Here is a 21429-nt window from a genome sequence, read left to right on the forward strand (position 1 = left end):
TTGCATGAGGGCTGCCCTCCCCCACCTCCTGGGACCTCACCTCTGAGGGCCCTGGGGCAGAGTTTGTCCGTTCCCTGCACCGTCCCCTCCAGGACCTGGGGCGGCTCTGTCCCAGCACCCATGGGGCACCCCTCAAGCCTGCCTCAGGGAGGGGCTGCCTGGCCCCTCAGGAAAAGAGTCCCAGCCATTCCCCGGGAGGGAGGGACGGTTCTTGGCTGGGGCGGGCCTTTCTGGAAGCCCTGGCTCAGGCGGCTGCTCTCCCGCCCCAGCATCAGCATCACTACCTCATGCTACCCGCTCCCCTCCATCTGCGTGCGGGACCCCGTGAGCGACTGGTTTGAGAGCCTCGCGCAGTGCCTGCACTGGAACGTCCGGAAGAAGCAAGCCCACTTCGAGGAGGAGGAGGAGGAGGAGGAGGAGGAGGGGGAGGGCTAGGTCGAGCCCTGTCCAGGCCGGAATCCTTCCGCTGTCTTCTTTTCTGCCCTCCAAGCTCCCTCTGGGGACAGACCAATCTGTGTGTGTCTGTGACCACCTCTGTCTCAATGGCGCGGCCACTTCCTTCCTGTAGCTGGGTCAGAGCCTGGGTCTGCCCTTTTGTCCAGATCAGCTGTTTTTTTTAACATTTTAAGTCTGACTTTTTTTGCTTTTCTAAAGAAGCAGTGAGAAATGGGCTGGGAGTGCTCCTGTCCCACTGACCCCGTGGGGGGGTCCCTGGAGCACAGCCTCCAGCCGCCATAATTCCATGCCAGGATGTTTTTCCACAAATCAGTCGATTGAAATTCAGAGGGGTCGGAATGACTCGACCTATCCTTCAATGTTGAAAATAAATGTCTCAGCCAAAAACCTTCCTTGAGCTGCGATGCTTTTCCCCTTGGCCTGCACCTCTTTCCTTAAAACTTCTGCAGGGAAAGCCCTGGCGCAGGCGCTGTTGAAAAGTTTGGCCTTGCCGGTGGTTTTGCTCTGCGCAGTTTCTGGGGAGGGTTGGATGCGTCCCCTGCTGTCCAGCCCTCCCCGCTCGAGGCCCCACGAGTCTGGGACCCTCAGTGGGAAGGGGGCTGGCATCGCTGGCGACCCACACATTCCTCACGTAGCTTCCGCTCCCAGGAAGGGGCTTTAAATCCTGTATATACTTTTTAGAGATTCTTTTAAAGTTTCTGAAATGCTTATGTGCATCTTTTCTTGTACACACTTTTGTGAAGATTTCAGGGGGAGGGAGTCGTCTGCCATTAAATGTTTACATTTGTGTTCTGCAAGACGCTGTCTTCGGGGACCATTCGGGGACCATTCTGTTCAGTGCGATCCTGGTGGTCCGGGAGATGGGGATTTCCGGGGCTAGTGATCGTGATCCCTTTTATCTTGCAACTGTAATGAGAATCTTTGACATGAACACGGCGAGGGACTCAACACGCTGATTCTCCTCCTGCCTCTACCATGAGTCTCCAGCCTGCAAAGCACTGGCAGCTGTGGTGCATGTGGGTGCTGCTACCCCGGCACGCGCCTCTTCCACGGGCACAGGTGTGTGGAGGCCGTGGTCAGAGCCTGGTGTCCTGGTTACTGCTGCCCGGGCGTCTGTATTTTGAGTAACTGCTCTGAGTTTTGCACATGAAGTTGTCCTCATCTGCTGGAGACTGATAAGAAAAAGGCGGCACAAAACATTCGCCGCCTCCGGTGAGCTTCCCGCAGCCATCCGGCTCCACCTGGGCACGTTCTCTGAGGCACGTGTCTCCCCCGCTCACCCTCGTCTGGGCACCGCAGCATCGGCAGACTTAGCGTCCAAAAACCCCGAGTGTGATTCTGGGCAGCGGGCCTGGCTTTAAGTCTGCCGTGACCCTGGGCACAGGGGAGGCCCAGCTGTGGGCTTAGGAGGAGAGAGGGACCAGCACCCAGCGTCAGGGCCGGAAGACAGCAGTGTTCAGAATTCCAGCCACTCATCTGAAGAAAAAAGGTGTGAACTGAGCTCTAAAGCAGCACGAGACGGAAATGATCTAGAAAACTTTGGATTTTTGACGTAAATTTTAATGTTTCATATTAATTTCTTGAAAATTTATTAAATGTCATTGAAAGCCTTATTACGATTTTCAGATCCTTTCAATAAACAAGACTTGTAAAAAAGAAGCTGGGTTAATAACACCTTTCTTCTGACGCCTTGTAACCAACATAGAGGGGTTGGGCAGGGTCACCCCCATTAAGTCCTGGCCCCGAAATGCCCATCCACCGAGTGTGGGGCCGGCAGGCCGTCCTCCCCAAGGGGCTGTGTGGTGCCCCAGGGGCTGGGAGTGCCGCTGGCTCTTCTGGGTAAGGGGGCACTGCCCTGGCAGGGGGAGGGGTAGACAGAGAGACTCAAAATCGTGGGGTGGTGTTGCCTCGGGCAGGCTGTGTTTCTCCTGGAAGAGCCACTGAGACCAGGGGGAGTTGAGTCCCTGCATCCCCGGGGCCAGCAGGGCTGGAAGGGCCCCTCCATCCGGGCTGCCTAACTCAGGGGCAGCCACAAGCCAGGTGAGGACCTGCTGTCCCCTGGGCCCAGCCTGGGCACCGACATCGGCCTCCCTCCCTCCAGTGATGTGGTCCTCCCCGCAACCCCCCAACACCGCAACCCCACACCATCCCTGTTGTCCTAACAAGGCCCAGATGAATGTGGCTCAAGGCTTTGCCCGGAGCCAATCTGTGCTACATGCGTGCAAGGCCAGGAGAGACCAGAATGACCACCCCATGGGCACCTGCACCACCAGCACCCTGCACCGTTTTGGGGATGTGAAAGCCTGGGCTGTGGGCCCCTCCCTACTGACCTGGAGCACCTCTGTCTCCCCGGCCTGGAAGAGGCTGTGGATCAAGCCTTAAGCTTCCCAGCTTTCGGGAGCACAGAGGCCCCAAGACATCCTCGGGGGCTGCCGGGCTCAGGCCTGGGGCTTGGAAACCTTTTCGATCCTGAAGCGGCGGCATCCAGGGTCTCTGCCGGGCCAGCTCCAGCCTGTACCCTGGGCACCTCTGTGCTGGGCCTGGCACCTTCACCCTGCCTCCCACAGCCATGGTGTCTCCTCAGGTCAGGTCAGAAGGGGCTGCAGCCAGGCCCAAAGACCCAGCCCAATTCCTGTGGCCCCTGCGGGGTCTGGTGAGGCCTGTTCTGCTGGGAGCCCAGGAGGCTGCGACCCTGGAGCCGGAAGTCCGGTTGGGGGAGAGCAGGGTGGGGAGGGTATGGCAGAGGAGCTGGCCGGAGGAGCCCAGGGAAGGTTGGCAGTGCTGGGGATGTCGGGGACGGCAGGAGCTGGTACGTCACCGCGTGGTTCAGCCGTTTCCAGCACATCCCGCCCCAGAAGGATCTTGACCAGGGCATAGGCTGCCTTCAGGGTCTGGTAACACCAAGGAGCCAAGGCAGGCAGTAAACTGAGGCCACAACCTCCTTAGGCGCCTCCACCACCAGGACACGCACCGGAAAGAGGAAAGAGGCCCCTGCAGAGAGCAGGGTGGGCAGGAGTGGGTGGCCAGGACAGGCAGTACCCAGTGAGGGGTGGTGAGGACCCAGGAGCCACAGAGGAGCTGGCTCAGCCACCCTGTGCAGGAGGCACTTGGGGCCTGTGCTCCGGCCTCACCAGGGCTGCCCCATGCCCATATCCTGCTGATAAGCCCCAGGACCAGGATCCCCACCCAGCTGCTCTGCAGAGGGGACAGGAGGCCAGACAAAAAGATGGACAAACACACACACAGACACACCACACAGAAAAATAGGCGTGGGCACCACTGAGACACACACACGGGCACCACACTCAGACACAGACACACACAGAAAAAGACACATGGACGCCACTGAGACGCACACACTCAGAGACACGCAGTGCGCTCTGGGAAACAGGACGGTTCCTCCAAACCAGCAAAGGGCCCAGGAAAGCATGGGTGGCCCTGAGTATGGAGGGTCTGAAGGCTGCGGGAACTTGCCCATGAGTGACCTTGGCCTGGAGAACTCCCTGGCCTCTTTCCCCACCTGCTGATGAGGACAAATTGCAGGGGCATGAGCGGCTGCTGCTCCCCCACCGCTGGACAGGTGACCGAGTGGCCTGCAGGCTGGGTCTCCAGGTGGGGACCCTCCCCGCTTCCTCCCCATCCATGGGGCCTTGGCACAGACCCCATTCTCTGGGCCCTCTGTTCACACCCCACACCTCCCTGCTGTCCTCAACGCCCCTTGGGAAACTTCAGCTCCTCTGGGCTGGCAGGTCTCACCCTCCCTGCTGAGTGGGAGCCCAGACCCAGACTGAGGCTGGCTGGGGGACATGGAGGAGCCTGTGGGCTGGGGGGACCCAGAAGGGGGCAGAACAGAGCTAGCCATGACCTCTTTCCTTCCTGCCTTCTAGAAGATCATCCAGGCCCTGAAGGCAGAGGAAAGGAATCCCACAGCCCACGGGCCCCTCAGCCTGGGGAGACCCTGCCCTGAGGTCAGCAGGGAGGCCAGGGAGGACCGTGTGGAGGACTCTACCCAGCCATGTCGCAGGCAGCGCAACCTGGGAGGTCCCGGGAACCAGGGATGCACTTTGGAGGTTTGAATAGCGCCTGGACCCATCAGCCTCCCACACAGCGAGGTTTCCTGACTCCTAACTGACTCCACATCGTGTGGATAGAAATTCACTGAAATACATGACAACGGCATGCAGGCAGGAAAACATGTGCAATAATACAACAGCTCGATGTTCTCAATACAAAGCTCATAGAATTGACACAAAACACTAATAGAAAAATTGTCAAAGGGCAGAAACCGATGACTCAAGAAACAATATAAATAGGTAAGAAGTGCCAGGCACGGTGGCTCATGCCTATAATCCCAGCACTTTGGGAAGCCAAGGTGTGTGGATCACGAGGTCAGGAGATTGAGACCATCCTGGCTAACATGGTGAAACTCCATCTCTACTAAAAATACAAAAAAAAAAAAAAAAAAAAAAAATTAGCTGGGCGAGGTGGCGGCGCCTGTAGTCCCAGCTACTCGGGAGGCTGAGGCAGGAGAATGGTGTGAACCCGGCAGGCGGAGCTTGCAGTGAGCCGTGATCGCGCCACTGCACTCCAGCCTGGGTGACAGAGCGAGACTCTGTCTCAAAAAAAAAAAAAGAAATTTAAAATTAAAATTATTAATACACGCCTCCCAGGCAATATAGCAAAGAGAAGTGGGGCATGGTGGCTCACGCCTGTAATCCCAACACTTTGGGAGGCCAAGGTAGGTGGATCATGAGGTCAGGAGATCGAGACCATCCTGGCTAACAAGGTGAAACTCCATCTCTACTAAAAATACAAAACAATTAGCAGGGCGTGGTGGTGGGCATGTGTAATCCCAGCTACTCAGGAGGCTAAGGCAGAGAATTGCTTGAACTCAGGAGGCGGAGCTTGCGGTGAGCTGAGATCACACCACTGCACTCCAGCCTGGGCGAGAGTGAGATACTGTCTCAAAAAAAAAAAAAAAAGGCCGGGCACGGTGGCTCGGGCCTGTAATCCCAGTACTTTGGGAGGCCAAGGTGGGTGGATCACAAGGTCGGGAGATGGAGAACATCTTGGCCAACAGGGCGAAACCCCGTCTCTACTAAAAATACAAAAATGAGCTGGGCGTGATGGCGCACGTCTGTATTCCCAGCTACTCAGGAGGCTAAGGCAGGAGAATCACTTGAACCTGGGAGGCAGATGTTGCAGCGAGCCAAGATCACGCCACTGCACTCCAGCCCGGGCGATGAGAGCGAAACTCCCTCCCAAAAAAAAAAAAAAGAAAAAAGAGTACTTTTTATAAATCTGCTTTTGAAATCATTTGGATACTACAGCGACCCTGCTGACCACAACAGCCGAGACTAGTGGGCAAATCACCAGACATTTCTGGGTTTCCTGAAAAGTAGGAAAATCTACTTTGTAAACTGCTCTCAAATTTATGAACTCCGTGTGGATCGTGAACTCAGGCACCAGGCAGATTGCACCCCACTGCGTTAATTTCACTTCTGAGTCTTTTATACTTTTCTTTATTCCGTTTTTTTTTTTTTTTTTTTGAGACGGAGTCTCACTCTATGGCCAGGCTGGAGTGCAGTGGCGCCATCTTGGCTCACTGCAACCGCCACCTCCTGAGTTCAAGCGATTTTCCTGCCTCAGCCTCCCAAGTAGCTGGGATCACAGGCAGCCGCCACCATGCCCAGCTTTTTTTTTTTTTTTCGTATTTTTTGTAAAGACGGGGTTTCACCGTGTTAGCCAGGACGGTCCAGATCTTCTGACCTTGTGATCCGCCGGCCTCGGCCTCCTAAAGTGCTGGGATTACAGGTGTGAGACACCGCGCCCGGTCTTTTCTTTTTTTTTTTTTTAAGACAAGGTTCTCACTCTGTCGCCCAGGCTGGAGTGTGATCCTAGCTCACTGCAGCCTCGACCTCCCAGGTTCCAGCCATCCTCCCACCTCAGCCTCCAGAGTAGCTGGGACCACAGGCACCATCACCGCGCCCTGACCGGCTCCCGGGGGCGCTCCGCGCCCCTCCTCCTGCCCCACTCCTCTGGGACATCCCCACCAAAGACCCCGCGGGAGGAAACAGTCCCAGTCTCTGGCCCAACCGTGTTGCGGGCCCCACGGGAAAGCCTGGGGAAGGAGGCTGCCATCAGCGGACGCCCTGGCCAGGATCTGAAGCTTTACGAAGGTTCGTACAACGTAAAGAAGAAGAAGTGAAAGTTTAACGAAACGTAAAAGTAGTCTTTATTTATTTAGGAGACGGAGTCTCGCTCTGTCCCCCAGGCTAGAGTGCAATGGCGCGATCGATCTCGGCTCACTGCAACCTCCGCCTCCGGGTTCAAGCGATTTCCTGCCTCAGCCTCCGGAGTAGCTGGGGCTACAGGCGCGCGCCACGACGCCCGGGTAATTTTTGTCTGTATTTTTAGTACAGATGGGGGCAGTTTTACCATGTTGGCCAGGCTGGTCTCGAACTCCTGACCTCAGGCGATCCGCCTGCCTCAGCCTCTCAAAATGCCGGGATTACCGGCGTGAGCCACCTCCCCCGGCCAAAAGTAAACTTTTCTTTTTTCTTTTGAGAGGGAGTCTCGCTCTGTCGCCCAGGCTGGAGTGCAGGGGCGCGATCTCGGCTCACTGCAGCCTCCACCTCCGGGTTCAGGCGATCCTCCTTCCTCAGCCTCCAGGGCCGGGACTACAGGCGCCCCCACCACGCCCGGCGAATTTTTGTATTTTTAGTAGAGACGAGGTTTCACCTTGTGATGCGCCCGCCTCGGCCTCCCAAAGGGTTGGGATTACAGGCCTGAGCCACCGTGCCCGGCCCAAAAGTAATCTGTAAAGAGCCCTTTAGCTGCAACTTCATTCCCGAACATTATTTGAGAAAGTAACGCTAGGAAATCGCTCCACGAAGTTCAAGAGCCAGAGTCCTCGGGGCCGCGCGCAGGTGTGTCTGCTCCGGACGCCCGCAGCAGCGCGGGCGCCAGCCTGATGCGGAGGCCCCGCCCCCGAGCGCGCCACAAGCCAATCAGCGCCCTGAGGCGAGTCCTCACCCCGCGCGGCGGCCCCGCCCCCCAGCAGCTTTCCGTCAGGCTGGGCGGAGCTCCTTCCGCCAAGAGGCGCTTTTGTGTCTTCTAAGTTAAGCGTATTCAGTGGATTTCTTATTCCTTGAACCCAAACCTGGGGCCTCTGGGGCTTAGAGAGCGGCTTCCACAGACTGGCCGATCCCGCCCTGAAGTGCCGGCGGTGGAACAGCCCGGGCGGAACCAACGGGCTGCCGCGGGGGTGGGGGCCGCTGTTTCCCCCTCCCATGTGCCTGCAGTGGAACAGCCCGGGAGGAACCAACGGGCCGCGGGGGTGTACTGAGCTCACCGTCTTCCTCCTCCCTCTGCCTGCAGTGGAACGGCCCGGGCAGAACCAACCGCGCGGCCGCAGGGAGCACTCAGCGCGCCGTGTGTCTCCCCCCAACCCTCCCCGTGCGCCTACAGTGGAACCAACAGACGGCCGCGGGGAGTAAGCGCACCGTGTCCCCACCGTGTGCCTGCAGTGGAACGGCCCCGGCGGAACCAACGGGCGGCCGCGGAAGGGCACTAAAAACTCCTGTTTCCATCCCCCCATCTGCCTGCAGTGGAACGGCCCGGGCGGAACCAACGGGTAGCGGCGGGGGCGTTGTGGGCCGCGGCGCGGTTCCCCGCTCCCCGGCTCCGGGCACTGAGGGGCGGCGCCCGCGGGGCAGCGAGGAGCCCGATGCCGGGTTCTGCGCGTCATTTTCGGCCCCGCGGGCGCCCCGTGAAGCCCACCGGGGTCCGCCCGCCCTGTGACACTCCCCATAGCCGAGCTCCGAGCCCCCTCCGCGGCCTCGCATCCGGCCCCTCCAGCGCGCGCCTCTCAGGCCCCGCCCGCCGGCGTCCCTTTGTTGTGAAGGCGGCGGGGCCCAGCGCTATGCCTGCGGCGGAGACTGCATCAGGCTGTTGGTGGGTTCTGCGTGCTGGGTGCTGTGCTCGGTGCTCGGTGCTGAGTGCTGGGTGCTGGGTGCTGCGAGGTCGGTGCTGGGTGCTGGGTGACGGGTGCCGGTACTGATGCTGAGTGCGCGGGCGCCCGGGGTTCCCCTGCCCGGATTGGCTCCTGGGGGGTCCTTTCCTACGGCGGGCGCTGTGCGCGGAAAACGCTGGTGGCGTTTTGCGAGCTGGCTTTAAGTGTTTTCACGTTCGGGAGTCCACGGCGACCCCCACGCCCTGAAACCCGGGAACGCGGTGTGCGTGGCCGCAAAAAAAAAAAGCAAAAATCTCCCGACAGCCGAGCTCCCGTTCGGTGGCTTTTTAGTTCTTTGTTTGTTTTTTAATGGAGCGCAACCTACTTTGCTCAGGAAGCCTGCACGTCACATTTTCAGGCCACACGAGCCCATGTTTTAGGAAGGGTCGCTGAGGCAGGAGTAGGAAGGTTTTCCACGCCACTCACGCATTTTCAGTGTAGGCAAATCAGAAAACGGAGGGCAGAACGAAAATGAGCGGATCTGGGAGTCCAGGCTGCGCTTCGTCCACATCTGTAACAGATGTTTCCTGGTGAAGATGTGTAGGGCGCAGTGGGTTACCTGGGCGGGGGGGGGCACAGGGCACCCTCCTCGGGGTGCCTTTGGCGTTGGGCACTTGTGTGGTCTCCAGCTTCCGGGTGTTGGAAGGGAGTGTCCCCCTGCAGCCTGAGCCTCTGCCAGATGGTTTCCTTGGGAGGAACTCCCAGGGGGAGGTCTGAGTTCCGGGGCATGGTTTGAAGCTTTGGGACACGTTTTGCCTGAAATGCCCTTCTGGCTGTTTGAACCCACCTGGACTTCCTGACCAGGGGCACGGATTGTTAACCTCTGGTGCAGGGGCCTGGCTAGGAGAGGTCTGCACAGTTGGACAGGGTGCAAAGTGACGCTTTGTCATAATCCGGCGCTCAGATTCCTGTGGTGGGACGAGCAGCTCCTGTGGCTTTATCCCATTTTAAATCCAGGTTTTCTTTTCCTTCTAGTCCTCGGGCTCCTCCCGGGGACCCTTGTCCAGACAGCGGAAGGGAAGGATGTCACTTCTGAGATGAGGTTCAGAAAGGCCAGGGCTCCTGTCCTGGCTGCTGTCTCCCCCTCCCTGATGAGCTTGCTGGATGAAAGCTCCTGTCAGGCTGTGGGGTGTCCTGTGGAGAAACTGGCAAGAAACTGGTCTGGGGCCTTTCCACCTATAGCCAGCAAGGAACTGAACCCAGCCAGCATCCACGTCATTGAGCTCAGAGGTGGACCCCAGCCCCAGCTGAGCCTTCGGATGAGGCCACAGCCCTGGTCCACGGTGTGATTGCAGTTTCAGGAGGGGCCTTAAGCTAGAGGCGCCTGGCTAAGCTTCCCACAGATTCCTGCACCACAGGAGCCGACATCAAAAGCATTTGTTGTTTTGAGCTGGTAAGCGTGGAGTGACTGTTACAGGGCAGTAGAGAAGGAACATGTACCCTTTGTTCTTTTTATTGGCCTTTTAGAAGTTGTCCTCTGTGAATCGCTTGAACTTGGGAGATGGAGGTTGCAGTGAGCTGAGATGGTGCCACTGCACTCCAGCCTGGGCAACAAGAGCAAAACTCATTCTCCAAAAAGAAATAAATTATCTGTGAAAAATGTTTTTTTTTTTTTTTTTTTTTTTTTTTTTTTTTTTTTTTGAGACGGAGTCTTGCTCTGTTGCCCAGGCTGGAGCAATGGCACAGTCTCAGCTCACTGCAGCCTCCGCCCCCCAGGTTCAAGCGATTCTCCTGCCTCAGCCTCCTGTGTAGCTGGGATTACAGGCGCCCACCACCACACCTGGCGAACTTTTGTATTTTTAGTAGAGACAGGGTTTCATCATGTTGGCCAGGCTGGTCTTGAACTTCTGACCTCAGGTGATCTGCCCGCCTCAGCCTCCCAAAGTGCCAGGATGACAGGCATGAGCCACCATGCCCGGCCGACTTTTTTTTTTTTTTTTTTTTTTTTTGCCTGTTTTTCTAATTGGTTTGTAGGAATTCTTTATACAGTCTGCATATTAATCCTTTGTCATGTTGCAAGTATCTTTTCCCAGGTTGTGGTGGTTCGGTTCACTTTGAGGTATGTATATATATATTTTTTTGTTTTTTTGTTTTGTATTGTTTTGTTTTTTTGAGACAGAGTTTTGCTCTTGTTGCCCAGGCTGGAGTGCAATTGTGCGATCTTGGCTCACCACAACCTCTGCCTCCCCAGTTCAAGTAATTCACCTGCCTCAGCCTCCTGAGCAGCTGGGGTTATAGGCATGCGCCACCACACCTGGCTAATTTTGTATTTTTAGTAGAGACGGGGTTTCACCGTGTTAGCCTTGATCTCCTGACCTCGTGATCCACCCGTCTCGGCCTCCCAAAGTGCTGGGATTACAGGCCTGAGCCACCGCGCCCGGCCATTTTTTTTTTTTTTTTTTGAGACAGGGTCTGTCCGTGTCACCCAGGCTGGAGTGCAGCGGCGCGATCTTGGCTCACTGCAACCTCCGCCTCCTGGGTTCAAGCAATTCTCCTGCTTCAGCCTCCTGAGTAGCTGGGATTACAGGTGCACACCACCACACCTGGTTAATTTTTGTATTTTTGTAGAAACAGGGTTTCACCATGTTGGTCAGGCTGGTCTCGAGCTCCTGACCTCAAGTGATCCACCCACCTTGGCCTCCCAAAGTGCTGGGATTACAGGTGTGAGCCACTGCTCCCGGCCCACTTTGTGGTATACTTTGGTGAAACAGAATTCTTCGTTTAGCCAATTTAGTCCACCTGACCCTTTTTTTAATGGGTCATGCTTTTGGGGTTTGATGAGAGAAATTATTGTCCTACCCCAAAAAGGGTCAGGAGGACATTCCCTTATATTTTCCTGACCATAAAGTTTGGTGTTTTTTTTTTTTTTTTTTTTTTGAGACGGAGTCTTGCTTTGTTGCCCAGGCTGGAGTGCAGTGGCGTAATCTCGGCTCACTGCAAGCTCCGCCTCCCGGGTTCATGCCATTCTCCTGCCTCAGCCTCCTGAGTAGCTGGGACTACAGGCACCCGCCACCACGCCCAGCTAATTTTTTTTATTTTTAGTAGAGATGGGGTTTCACCTTGTTAGCCAGGATAGTCTCAATCTCCTGACCTCATGATCCGCCCGCCTCGGCCTCCCAAAGTGCTGGGATTACAGGTGTGAGCCACCGTGCCCGGCCAGCGTAAAGTTTTACACATTTAAGTTTCTCATAAGAACAGGCCACCTGGGTTCAAATCCTGACGCGGCTACTGTGAAGCCCTGTCTTACCTTTGTGTGTCTCACGTGGTGATAACAGCACCTTCCCCAGAGGGCTATTGTGTGGATTCACCGCTGTGCAGAGGGCCTCGGACCCTCCAGCAGCAGAGTCAGGGCTGCGTCCGTGTTACTCGTTGTCGCCGTGTGTCTACTGATACGGGATCAGAATCCGGTTTTTCTTTTCCCCTGGCGTGGACAGCTGCCTGGTATCATAGACTGAATAAGGCTTGCTGCTTCAACAATTGGTGGTGCCTCCATTCTGCACACGCCAGACCTGTTTGTTTGTTTGTTTGTTTGTTTGTTTGTTTGTTTTTGAGAGAGTTTCACTCTGTCACCCAGACTGGGGTGCAGTGGTGCAATCTCAGCTCACTAAAGCCTCCGTCTCCCAGGTTCAAGCGATCCTTGTGCCTCAGCTCAGCCTCTCGAGTAGCTGGGACTACTGGCACCCGCCACCACGTCCAGCTAATTTTTCTATTTAGCAGGGTTTCGCCATGTTGGCCAGGCTGGTCTCAAACTCCTGACCTCAGGTCATCCGCCTGCCTCTGCCTCCCAAAGTGCTGGGATTACAGGCGTGAGCCACTGCGTCCGGCCAGCATATGCTAGGCCTGTTTCGAGGTCCTTATTCTTTTGCATTTGTTTACTCGCCCAGCCCTGCACCGAGGTCTCAGACTGAACTAGAAGTCCTCCTGTCTTGGGAGGACAGCTGCCGCCCCCTCCCCGCCCTGCCGTCTCCTCGCAGGACGTGTTTGTTCTACCCATCGTGTGTGCATAGTCTCCCTCTGTGATTGACACGTGCCTCATAGGGCTGGATCTATCTTGAGACTACATAGTCTCTTGTTTCTAAGCTTTTTTTTTTGAGACGGAGCCTCGCTCTGTCGCCCAGGCTGGAGTGCAATGGCGTGATCTCCGCTCACTGCAGCCTCCGCCTCCTGGGTTCAAGTGATTCTCCTGGCTCAGCTTCCTGAGTAGCTGGGACTACAGGTGCGCGCCATCACACCTGGCTAATTTTTTTGTAGTAGAGATGGGGTTTCACTGTGTTGGCCAGAATGGTCTCGATGTCCTGACCTTGTGATCCACCACCTCAGCCTCCCAAAGTGCTGGGATTACAGGAGTGAGCCACCGCGCCCGGCCGTTTCTAAGCTTTTACTCAGTAGTTTTAGTGTCTCTTGGTGACACTGTTGTGATTGGGATTATTTTGATGGTTGCCACATGGTGGCTTCTCATTCCCTCACTCTGATGATCATGGATTGACTTTGTGCTGAAAGAAAGACTTCCCCTCCTTTGCCATTCATTCATCAGCATGGCCTTGTGGGCTGTTGTTTTACTGGGGGTTCTGATCCTTTACTGTGTTATTTACTCTGCCTTTCAAGCCCCCTGAGCCCTCCCTCAGCCAGCTCTGAGTTCATTCCTGGAACGCAAACTTTCGGTGCAGCTAACCTGACAGCTCCTCTGGCATCTTCCCCACCACAGCCCAAGAATCAGTCATTTTTCAAAGAAGCCTGGTTGGCTTTAGTGGAGAATGATATAGATTATTTTTGGTTTTGTTCTGTTGTGTTTTTTAGACGGAGTCTTGCTCTTTGCCCAGGCTGGAGTGCGGTGGTGCAGTCTTGGCTCACTGCAACCTCTGCCTCCTGGGTTCAAGCGATTCTCATGCCTCACCCTCCCAAGTGGCTGGGATTACAGTCACCCGCCACGACTAATTTTTTTTTTCTTTTGAGATGGAGTCTCCGTCTGTCACCCAGGCTGGAGTACAGTGGCCCGATCTAGGCTCACTGCAACCTCCGCCTCCCGAGTTCAAGATATTCTCCTGCCTCAGCCTCCCAAGTAGCTGAGACTACAGGCGCCCGCCACCATGCCTGGTTAATTTTTTTTTTGTATTTTTAGTAGAGACTGGGTTTCACTATGTTGGCCAGGCTGGTCTTGAACTCCTGACCTGGTGATCTGCGCGTCTTGGCCTCCCAAAGTGCTGGGATTACAGGAGTGAGCCACCGTGCCTGGCCTAATTTTTTGTATTTTTAGTAGAGACTAATTTTTTGTATTTTAGTAGAGACTAATTTTTTGTAGTTTTAGTAGAGACAGGGTTTCGCCATGTTGCCCAGGCTAGTCTAGCACTCCTGAGCTCAGGTAATCTGCCTGCCTCAGCCTCCCAAAGTGCTAGGATTACAGGCGTGAGCCACCGCGTCCAGCCCCGTTAGTGGAGAATGATATTTAGAAACCAAGGTTAGGGTGCTGGCGGCGCTGTCCATGTGTCGCTGTCTCTGGGCAGATGTGCTGTGTTCAGGTGTGTGCGTGCGTGCATGTCGCCTGTTCACCCATCTGTTACATCCCGTGCACTCTGGCCCAGTAGCACCATCACAGGCAAACACCATAGGGGTCATTCCGTCCATCTTCCTTTCTTCTTTTTCTTTTTATTTATTTTTTTATTTATTTTTATTTTATTTTATTTTATTTTATTTTATTTTATTTTATTTTATTTTATTTTATTTTATTTTTTATTTATTTATTTATTTTTTTGAGACGCAGTCTCGCTCTGTCGCCCAGCCCAGGCTGGAGTGCAGTGGCCGGATCTCGGCTCACTGCAAGCTCCGCCTCCCGGGTTCACGCCATTCTCCTGCCTCAGCCTCCCGAGTAGCTGGGACTACAGGCGCCCACAACCGCACCCGGCTAATTTTTTGTAATTTTTAGTAGAGACGGGGTTTCACCGTGTTAGCCAGGATGGTCTCGATCTTCTGACCTCATGATCCACCCACCTCGGCCTCCCAAAGTGCTGGGATTACAGGCTTGAGCCACCGCGCCCGGCATATTTTATTTTATTTTTGAGACAGCCTGGCTCAGTCTCCCAGGCTGGAGTGCAGTGGCGCGATCTTGGCTCACTGCAAGCTCCGCCTCCCGGGTTCACGCCATTCTCCTGCCTCAGCCTCCTAAGTAGCTGGGACTACAGGCGCCCACGACCACGCCCGGCTGATTTTTTGCATTTTTTGGTAGAGACGGGGTTTCACCATGTTAGCCAGGACGGTCTCGATCTTCTGACCTCATGATCCACCCACCTCGGCCTCCCAAAGTGCTGGGATTACAGGCGTGAGTGCCTGGTCTTTTTATTTTTTTGAGACACAGTCTCTTGTTGCCCAGGCTGGAGTGTGGTGGCATTATCTCGGCTCACTGCAACCTCCATCTCCTGGGTTCAAGTGATTCTTTTGCCTCAGCCTCCCAAGTAGCTGGGATTACAGGTGCATGCCACTGCACCCAGCTAACTTCTATATTTTTAGTAGTGATGAGGTTTTGCCATGAACTCCTGACCTCAGGTGATCCACCTGCCTTGGCCTCCCAAAGTGCTGGGATTACAGGCATGAGTCACTGTGCCCAGCCTCTTCTTTTCATTTTTATTTTAATTTTTTCACTACAAGAAGGACTTCCTTTCCTATTTGCATCTCTCTTCACTTACAGTATGAAGTCTGTCTCCCGTCATCTACAAAATATTTATGTGTTTGCCCAATCCAGAATTCTAACCCATGACTCAGCAAGAAAAAGAAAAGAAAAGGGAGGCTGGGCGCGGTGTCTCACGCCTGTAAATCCCAGCACTTTGGGAGGCTGAGGCGGGCAGATCACGAGGTCAGGAGTTCGAGACCAGCCTGACCAATATGATGAAACCCCCATCTCTACTAAAAATACAAAAATTAGCTGGGCATGGTGGCTCACACCTATAATCCCAGCACTTGGGGAGACCAAGGCGGGCGGATCACCTGAGGTTGGGAGTTTGAGACCAGCCTAGCCAACATTGAGAAAACCTGTCTCTACTAAAAATACAAAATCAGTGGGGCATTCCTGTAATCCCAGCTACCCGGGAGGCTGAGGCAAGAGAATCGCTTGAACCTGGCAGGCGGAGGTTGTGGTGAGCCAAGATCTTGCCATTGCATTCCAGCCTGGGCAACAGGAGTGAAACTCCATCTAAAAGGTAAAATAAGTACAAAAATTAGCTGGGTGTGTTGGTGGGTGCCTGTAATCCCAGCTACTCAGGAGGCTGAGGCAGGAGAATCGCTTGAACCTGGGAGGCGGAGCTTGCAGTGAGCTGAGATGGTGCCACTGCACTCCAGCCTGGGCGACGCAGCAAGACTCCATCTCAGAAAAAAGAAAAGGGAAAATCGTGCTTAAAGCTTAGTATTTGTTTGGAGCTCCTTGTGTGTCTGGATCTCAGTGTGTGTCTGGAGCTCCTTGTGTGTCTGGAGCCCTTGTGTCCGTCACCTGTGCACCCGCATCCAGCGTACGTGCACCCGAGTTCCCGTGGCTTGTTCTGCTTCTCCCCTCGGTGATTGTGTCGTTCATTTGATCTGTGGTGTGGTTCATGCATTTGAGTTCGTATTCCATTTCAGAGACCCTTTTCCCCTACTCTTGTTGATCTAATTATTTTTGCTTTTTTTTTTTTTTTTTTTTTTGAGACGGAGTCTTGCTCTGTGCCCCAGGCTGGAGTGCAGTGGCACGATCTCGGCTCACTGCAAGCTCCGCCCCCCGGGTTCACGCCATTCTCCTGCCTCAGCTTCCCGAGTAGCTGGGACTACAGGCGCCTGCCACCACGCCCGGCTAATTTTTTGTATTTTTTTTAGTAGAGACGGGGTTTCACGGTGTTAGCCAGGATGGTCTCGATCTCCTGACCTCGTGATCCGCCCGCCTCGGCCTCCCAAAGTGCTGGGATTACAGGCTTGAGCCACCGCACCCGGCCTATTTTTGCTTTTTATGCAAGTGACATATTTTCATGGTTCCAGAAGTCAGACCTGGAGCCGCCTGCCTCACTCCATCCACTCCCGCCTGCCTCACTCCACTCCGCTCCCGCCCGCCTCACTCCACTCCGCTCCCGCCTGCCTCACTCCACTCCGCTCCCGCCCGCCTCACTCCACTCCGCTCCCGCCCGCCCCGTCACTGAAGAGTCTCCTTATTCTTGGGTGTATCTTTCCTGTATTTTTTCTTTTTTTTTTTAAGACAGGATCTCACTGTGTTGCCCAAGCTGGAGTGCAGTGGTGAGATCACAGTCACTGCAGGCTCATCCTCCCAGACTCAAGTGGTCCCCCCACCTCAGCTGGGACCACAGGCCTCAGCTGGGACCACAGGTGCATACCACCAGGCCCAGGCCTAATTTTTTTACTTTTTTGGTAGAGATGAGGTTTCATCATATTACCCAGGCTGGTATTGAACTCCTGGGCTCAAGCGATCCTCCTCCCTCAGTCTCCCAAAGTGCTAGGATTACGAGCATGAAACAACACCCCTGGGCAAAAAATGTTCCAACTTGTTTTTTTTTTTTGAGATGGAGTTTTTGTTCTTGTCGCCCAGGCTAGAGTGCAATGGCGTGATCTCGGCTCACTGCAACCTCCACCTCCCAGGTTCAAGCGATTCTCCTGCCTCAGCCTCCCGAATAACTGGGACTACAGGCATGCGCCTCCATGCCTGGCTAATTTTGTATTTTTAGTAGGAGATGGGCTTCACCATGTTGGTCAGGCTGGTCTTGAACTCATGACCTCAGGTGATCTGCCCTCCTCGGCCTCCCAAAGTGCTAGGATTACAGGCGTGAGCCACAGCGCCCGGCCAAAATTTTCCAACTTTTTATTTTGAGAAACTTTTTAGACTTACAGCAGAGCTGCAGAAGTTCACCCATGTGCCCTTCTGTCCGCTTGCCCTGACAGTAAGACCCTCGGGAACCTCAGTTCCACTCGCTGGCGTCACATGGCCCTGGCGACTCATCCGCGGGCTGTGTGTTCAGCTTCACCCATCGCCTCTCTGTGGCATGAGCCGCCCAGGATCCCACGTGGCATCCTGCTCTCCTGGGCCTTGGGCTCCACAAGTCCTTGTCTTTCATGGCCTGCAGATTTTTGGGTTTGCGTGACGTTTCTCACGGTTAGATGTGCGGTTACATATTTGGGGCAAGAAAACCTTGGTGGTGACGGAGCCTTCTCCCGGCGTCAGGTCAGGGAGAGCAGGAAGTTGCTGTGTCTCCTGTCTGGTGACTTGGTGACTCTGGCCCTTGGTGAAGGCAGCGTCCACCAGTTTCTCCAGAGTGAAGTTATGCCTCCTCCTTTGTAATCAGCAGACGTCTTGTGGGGAACTCACTGGAGAGGACACGTGTCCCTCCCTGAGTTTCATGGCAGGTCCTATTTCCTCTTTCGACATCCTTTGGTTTCATCCGTACCCCAGGGCTGATCCTGTTTGGTCTCATCCATGCCTGTGGGGCTCTTTCTGCCCGTTTTGGGACTTGTCTACCTGACGTGTTCCTTCTGTCTGAGAGCCTCTGGCCTGGGGCTGGCGGCCTCCTGGGAGCTTCGAGGCCACTGCGCCTCCGCCACTGCCACCACTCAGCCTGGCAACCTTTGACCTTCGACCTTCATCATTGATCATCTGTAAACATTCTCAGGCCTGACTTGTACAAGTTTTTGTCCAGAGAGGACTTGTTTCTCTGCCCACAGCTGGGTCCCCTACAGGCCCCCAGATCAGCCTGGCCACCCCACGCTCCCCTCTCTTCCTGTTGGGGGGGTGGTCCTGGGAGCTCCCCTCCGTCTCAAGAGCACCAAGACCCCTTTGCAGCCGCTGCCGTCCAGGGTCCAGTTGTTGAGTTGGGGCTTCTGTGGAGCCGCTCGCCTGCCCCCACCGTGAGGCAGGAGGCCCTGGTGAGGTTTTGCTTCCACTGTCCTGTTCTTTTTTTTTTTTTTTTTTGAGGCGGAGTCTTCACTCTGTCGCCCAGGCTGGAGTGCAGTGGCACCATCTCGGCTCACTGCAAGCTCCGCCTCCCGGGTTCGCGCCATTCTCCTGCCTCAGCCTCCGGAGTAGCTGGGACTACAGGCGCCCGCCACCGCGCCCGGCTAATTTTTTGTATTTTAGTAGAGACGGGGTTTCACTGTGTTAGCCAGGATGGTCTCGATCTACTGACCTCGTGATCCGCCCGCCTCAGCCTCCCAAAGTGCAGGGATTACAGGCGTGAGCCACCGCGCCCGGCCTTTTTTTTTTTTTTTTTTGAGATGGAGTTTTGCTCTTGTCACCCAGGCTGGAGTGCAGTGGTGTGATCTCTGTTCACTGCAACCTCCGCCTCCCAGGTTTAAGCAATTCTGCCTCCGTCTCCCGAGTAGCTGGGATTACAGGCTAATTTTGTATTTTTTTAAGAGAAACAGGGTTTCTTCGTGTTGGTCAGGCTGGTCTCGAACTCCCGACCTCAGGTGATCCCCCTGCATTGGGCTCCCAAAGTGCTGGGATTACAGGCGGGAGCCACTACACCCGGCTGGCCATCCTGTTCTTAATTTACAAGGCCCACTTGGGTTGCAGCCAGTCCCCACTTGCCATGGTCTGAGTTGTGATTTTCTGACTTTGTGACTGTGGAAAAGCCAAATGCCTTCAGAAGAAACGCTGCCCTGAGCTCACAACCATCCTGTCTCTCACTTCCGGTGGGGTTGTCTGAATTTCATCAGCTGCTCAGCACACTTGTAGCCAGACTCCGTGTTAGGCGGCTTAGCCCAGGTGTCACTGATGTGGGTGTCAGTACACAGAGGTGGGTAAGACACGTTCAGTGCCAAAGGACGGGCTGGGGCTGTCTGTGGAGACGTTGGTGGCCTTGAAAAGATGGTGCGCCGGGGCTGGTGTGTCACGGCGGCCGAGTGTGTGCCCTGCGGCCCACGCGTCTCCTGGGCTGTGCTCCAGACGTGCGTGGACAGCGAATGATCCTCCCTCCTCAGCCTCCCAGAGTCTGGGGTTCCAGGCGTGGGCCACCGCCCCTGGCCAGATGTGAAGGTTTGACTGAAACAGGCACCTGTACCTGGGGGACTCCGAGACCCGGTTTCCAACCACGATGTTTTGCACTTGTGCTCGGATACGAGATGTGTTTGGTCTTTGTTCCTGGTTCCTGGCACAGAAGCTCCTTGAAGCCTTGGAATTTCCTGAGTGACAGGAGTGTTTCAGATCACACCTGAGCTTATGCTGATGAGGCGGGGGTTGGCCCCGGGAGAACGGGGTTTGGGGGGACTGGTCGCCAGAAGACCAGGTGACCCCAGGATTGGAGGCTGGGAGCTTTCAGCCCCACCTGCCAACCTCAGGGACACAGCGAACGAGGGTGGAGAGCAAACGCTGTAAAAACCCGTGAATGAGAGATGAAAGAGTGGGATGGTATTTGGATTGCAGTATGCGAGGCGGCGCTGGGGGAAGGGGGTGGTGCCCAGAGAGGGCCTGAAACCCAGCGCCTGCCCAGGCCTTGCCTTCGTGTCTCTACATCCAGCTGCTCCTCTGTTTTGTTGGCAGTAACATAAGTGCTTTCTGGAGTTCTGGGCAGTCCTGTCAAACTGATTGATCCCGAGGAGGGTGTCCTGGGAACCCTGATTTATTTATTTATTTATTTATTTATTTATTTTGAGACGGAGTCTCGCTTTGTCGCCCAGGCTGGAGTGCAGTGGCACGATCTCAGCTCACTGCAAGCTCCGCCTCCCGGGTTCACGCCATTCTCCTGCCTCAGCCTCCAAGTAGCTGGGACTACAGGCGCCGCCACCACGCCTGGCTAATTTTTTGTATTTTTAGTAGAGACGGGGTTTCACCGTGTTAGCCAGGATGGTGTCGATCTCCTGCCCTCGTGATCCGCCCGCCTCAGCCTCCCAAAGTGCTGGGATTACAGGCATGAGCCACCGCGCCCGTCCAGGGAACCCTGATTTATAGCCGTGGGTCAGAAGCACGGCCCACAGCCTGACTGGCATCTGAGGAGGGGGCAGTCTTGTGGGATCCCGCCCTTGCCGTGGGGGACCTGGCGCTCCCTCCAGGTGGAGGGCTTTTGAACCAGAGGACACACAGCTGGTGTCTGTGGAGAATTGTTCAATGTGGGAAAAACCCACATCTCCTGTGGGAAGTGTTGTGTGGGAGTGCAGAGAAACCGTGTGCCTCACAGGACTTTGTTTATTTATTTGTTTGTTTTTGGACACAGAGTCTCACTCTATCCCCCAGGCTGGAGTGCAGTGTCTCGATATGTGCTCACTGCAATCTCCGCCTCCCGAGTTCAAGTGATTCTCCTGCCTCAACCTCTGAGTAGCTGGGATTACGGGCGCCCACAAACACACCCGGCTAATTTTTGTATTTTTAGTAGAGACGGGATTTCACCATGTTGGCCAGGCTGGTCTCGAACTCCTGACCTCAAGTGATCACCTGCCTCCAAAGTGCTGGGATGACAGGCGTGAGCCACTGCGGTCGGCCATTCACAGCAGTTTAAACGGAATTATTTTCCTCCGTGTAAATCTTTTTTTTTTTTGAGACAGAGTCTAGCTCTGTCACCCAGGCTGGAGTGCAGTGGCACAATCTCAGCTCACTGCAACCTCCGCCTTCCGGGTTCACACGATTCTCCTGCCTCAGCCTCCCGAGTAACTAAGATTACAGGTGTCCGCCACTACGCCCAGCTAATTGTTATAATTTTAGTAGAGATGGGCTTTCACTGTTGGCCAGACTGGTCTCGAACTCCTGGTGTCATGATCTGCCTGCCTTGGCCTCCCAAAGTGCTGGGATTACAGGTGTGAGCCACCGGCCCGGCCTTCCCCGTTAAACCTTGAACTCTCAGAACTGCTTAGGAAGGACCCTGGGCTGTGAACTCTCACAACTACTTAGGAAGGACCCCGGACCCGCGGCTGCTCAGCTGGGTTCCAGTACCCGAAGATACTGTTGCCTTCCCCTGGGCGCCCTCCCCAAGATGAGAGAACCAAGTGTCTTTCACTCTCAGGCACTTTCG

At 55.1% G+C, this 21429-nt stretch overlaps 2 protein-coding genes across 6 annotated transcripts in view; both read left to right on the top strand.

Moving 5' to 3' along the window:
* The window catches only part of LOC105496720 (NAD kinase), a 31659-nt gene extending 29590 nt beyond the window's left edge, over positions 1-2069 (top strand). For all 4 annotated transcript variants that reach the window (XM_011767293.3, XM_011767295.2, XM_011767294.2 and 1 more), the window contains exon 12: positions 270-2069. In XM_011767293.3, the coding sequence (XP_011765595.1) occupies positions 270-435 (166 nt within the window). In that variant the 3' untranslated portion in view covers positions 436-2069. The remainder of the gene's footprint in view (positions 1-269) is intronic.
* A 6057-nt stretch (positions 2070-8126) lies between these two features.
* The window catches only part of LOC105498337 (solute carrier family 35 member E2B), a 40831-nt gene continuing 27528 nt past the window's right edge, over positions 8127-21429 (top strand). The window contains exon 1 of one of the 2 annotated variants that reach the window (XM_071067911.1): positions 8127-8412. The gene's annotated coding sequence lies outside the window, so the exon portion shown is untranslated. The remainder of the gene's footprint in view (positions 8413-21429) is intronic. The other variant, XM_011770394.3, reaches the window with a different exon arrangement.

The sequence above is a fragment of the Macaca nemestrina genome, chromosome 1, assembly GCF_043159975.1.
Source record: "Macaca nemestrina isolate mMacNem1 chromosome 1, mMacNem.hap1, whole genome shotgun sequence".
Lineage (NCBI taxonomy): Eukaryota > Metazoa > Chordata > Mammalia > Primates > Cercopithecidae > Macaca > Macaca nemestrina.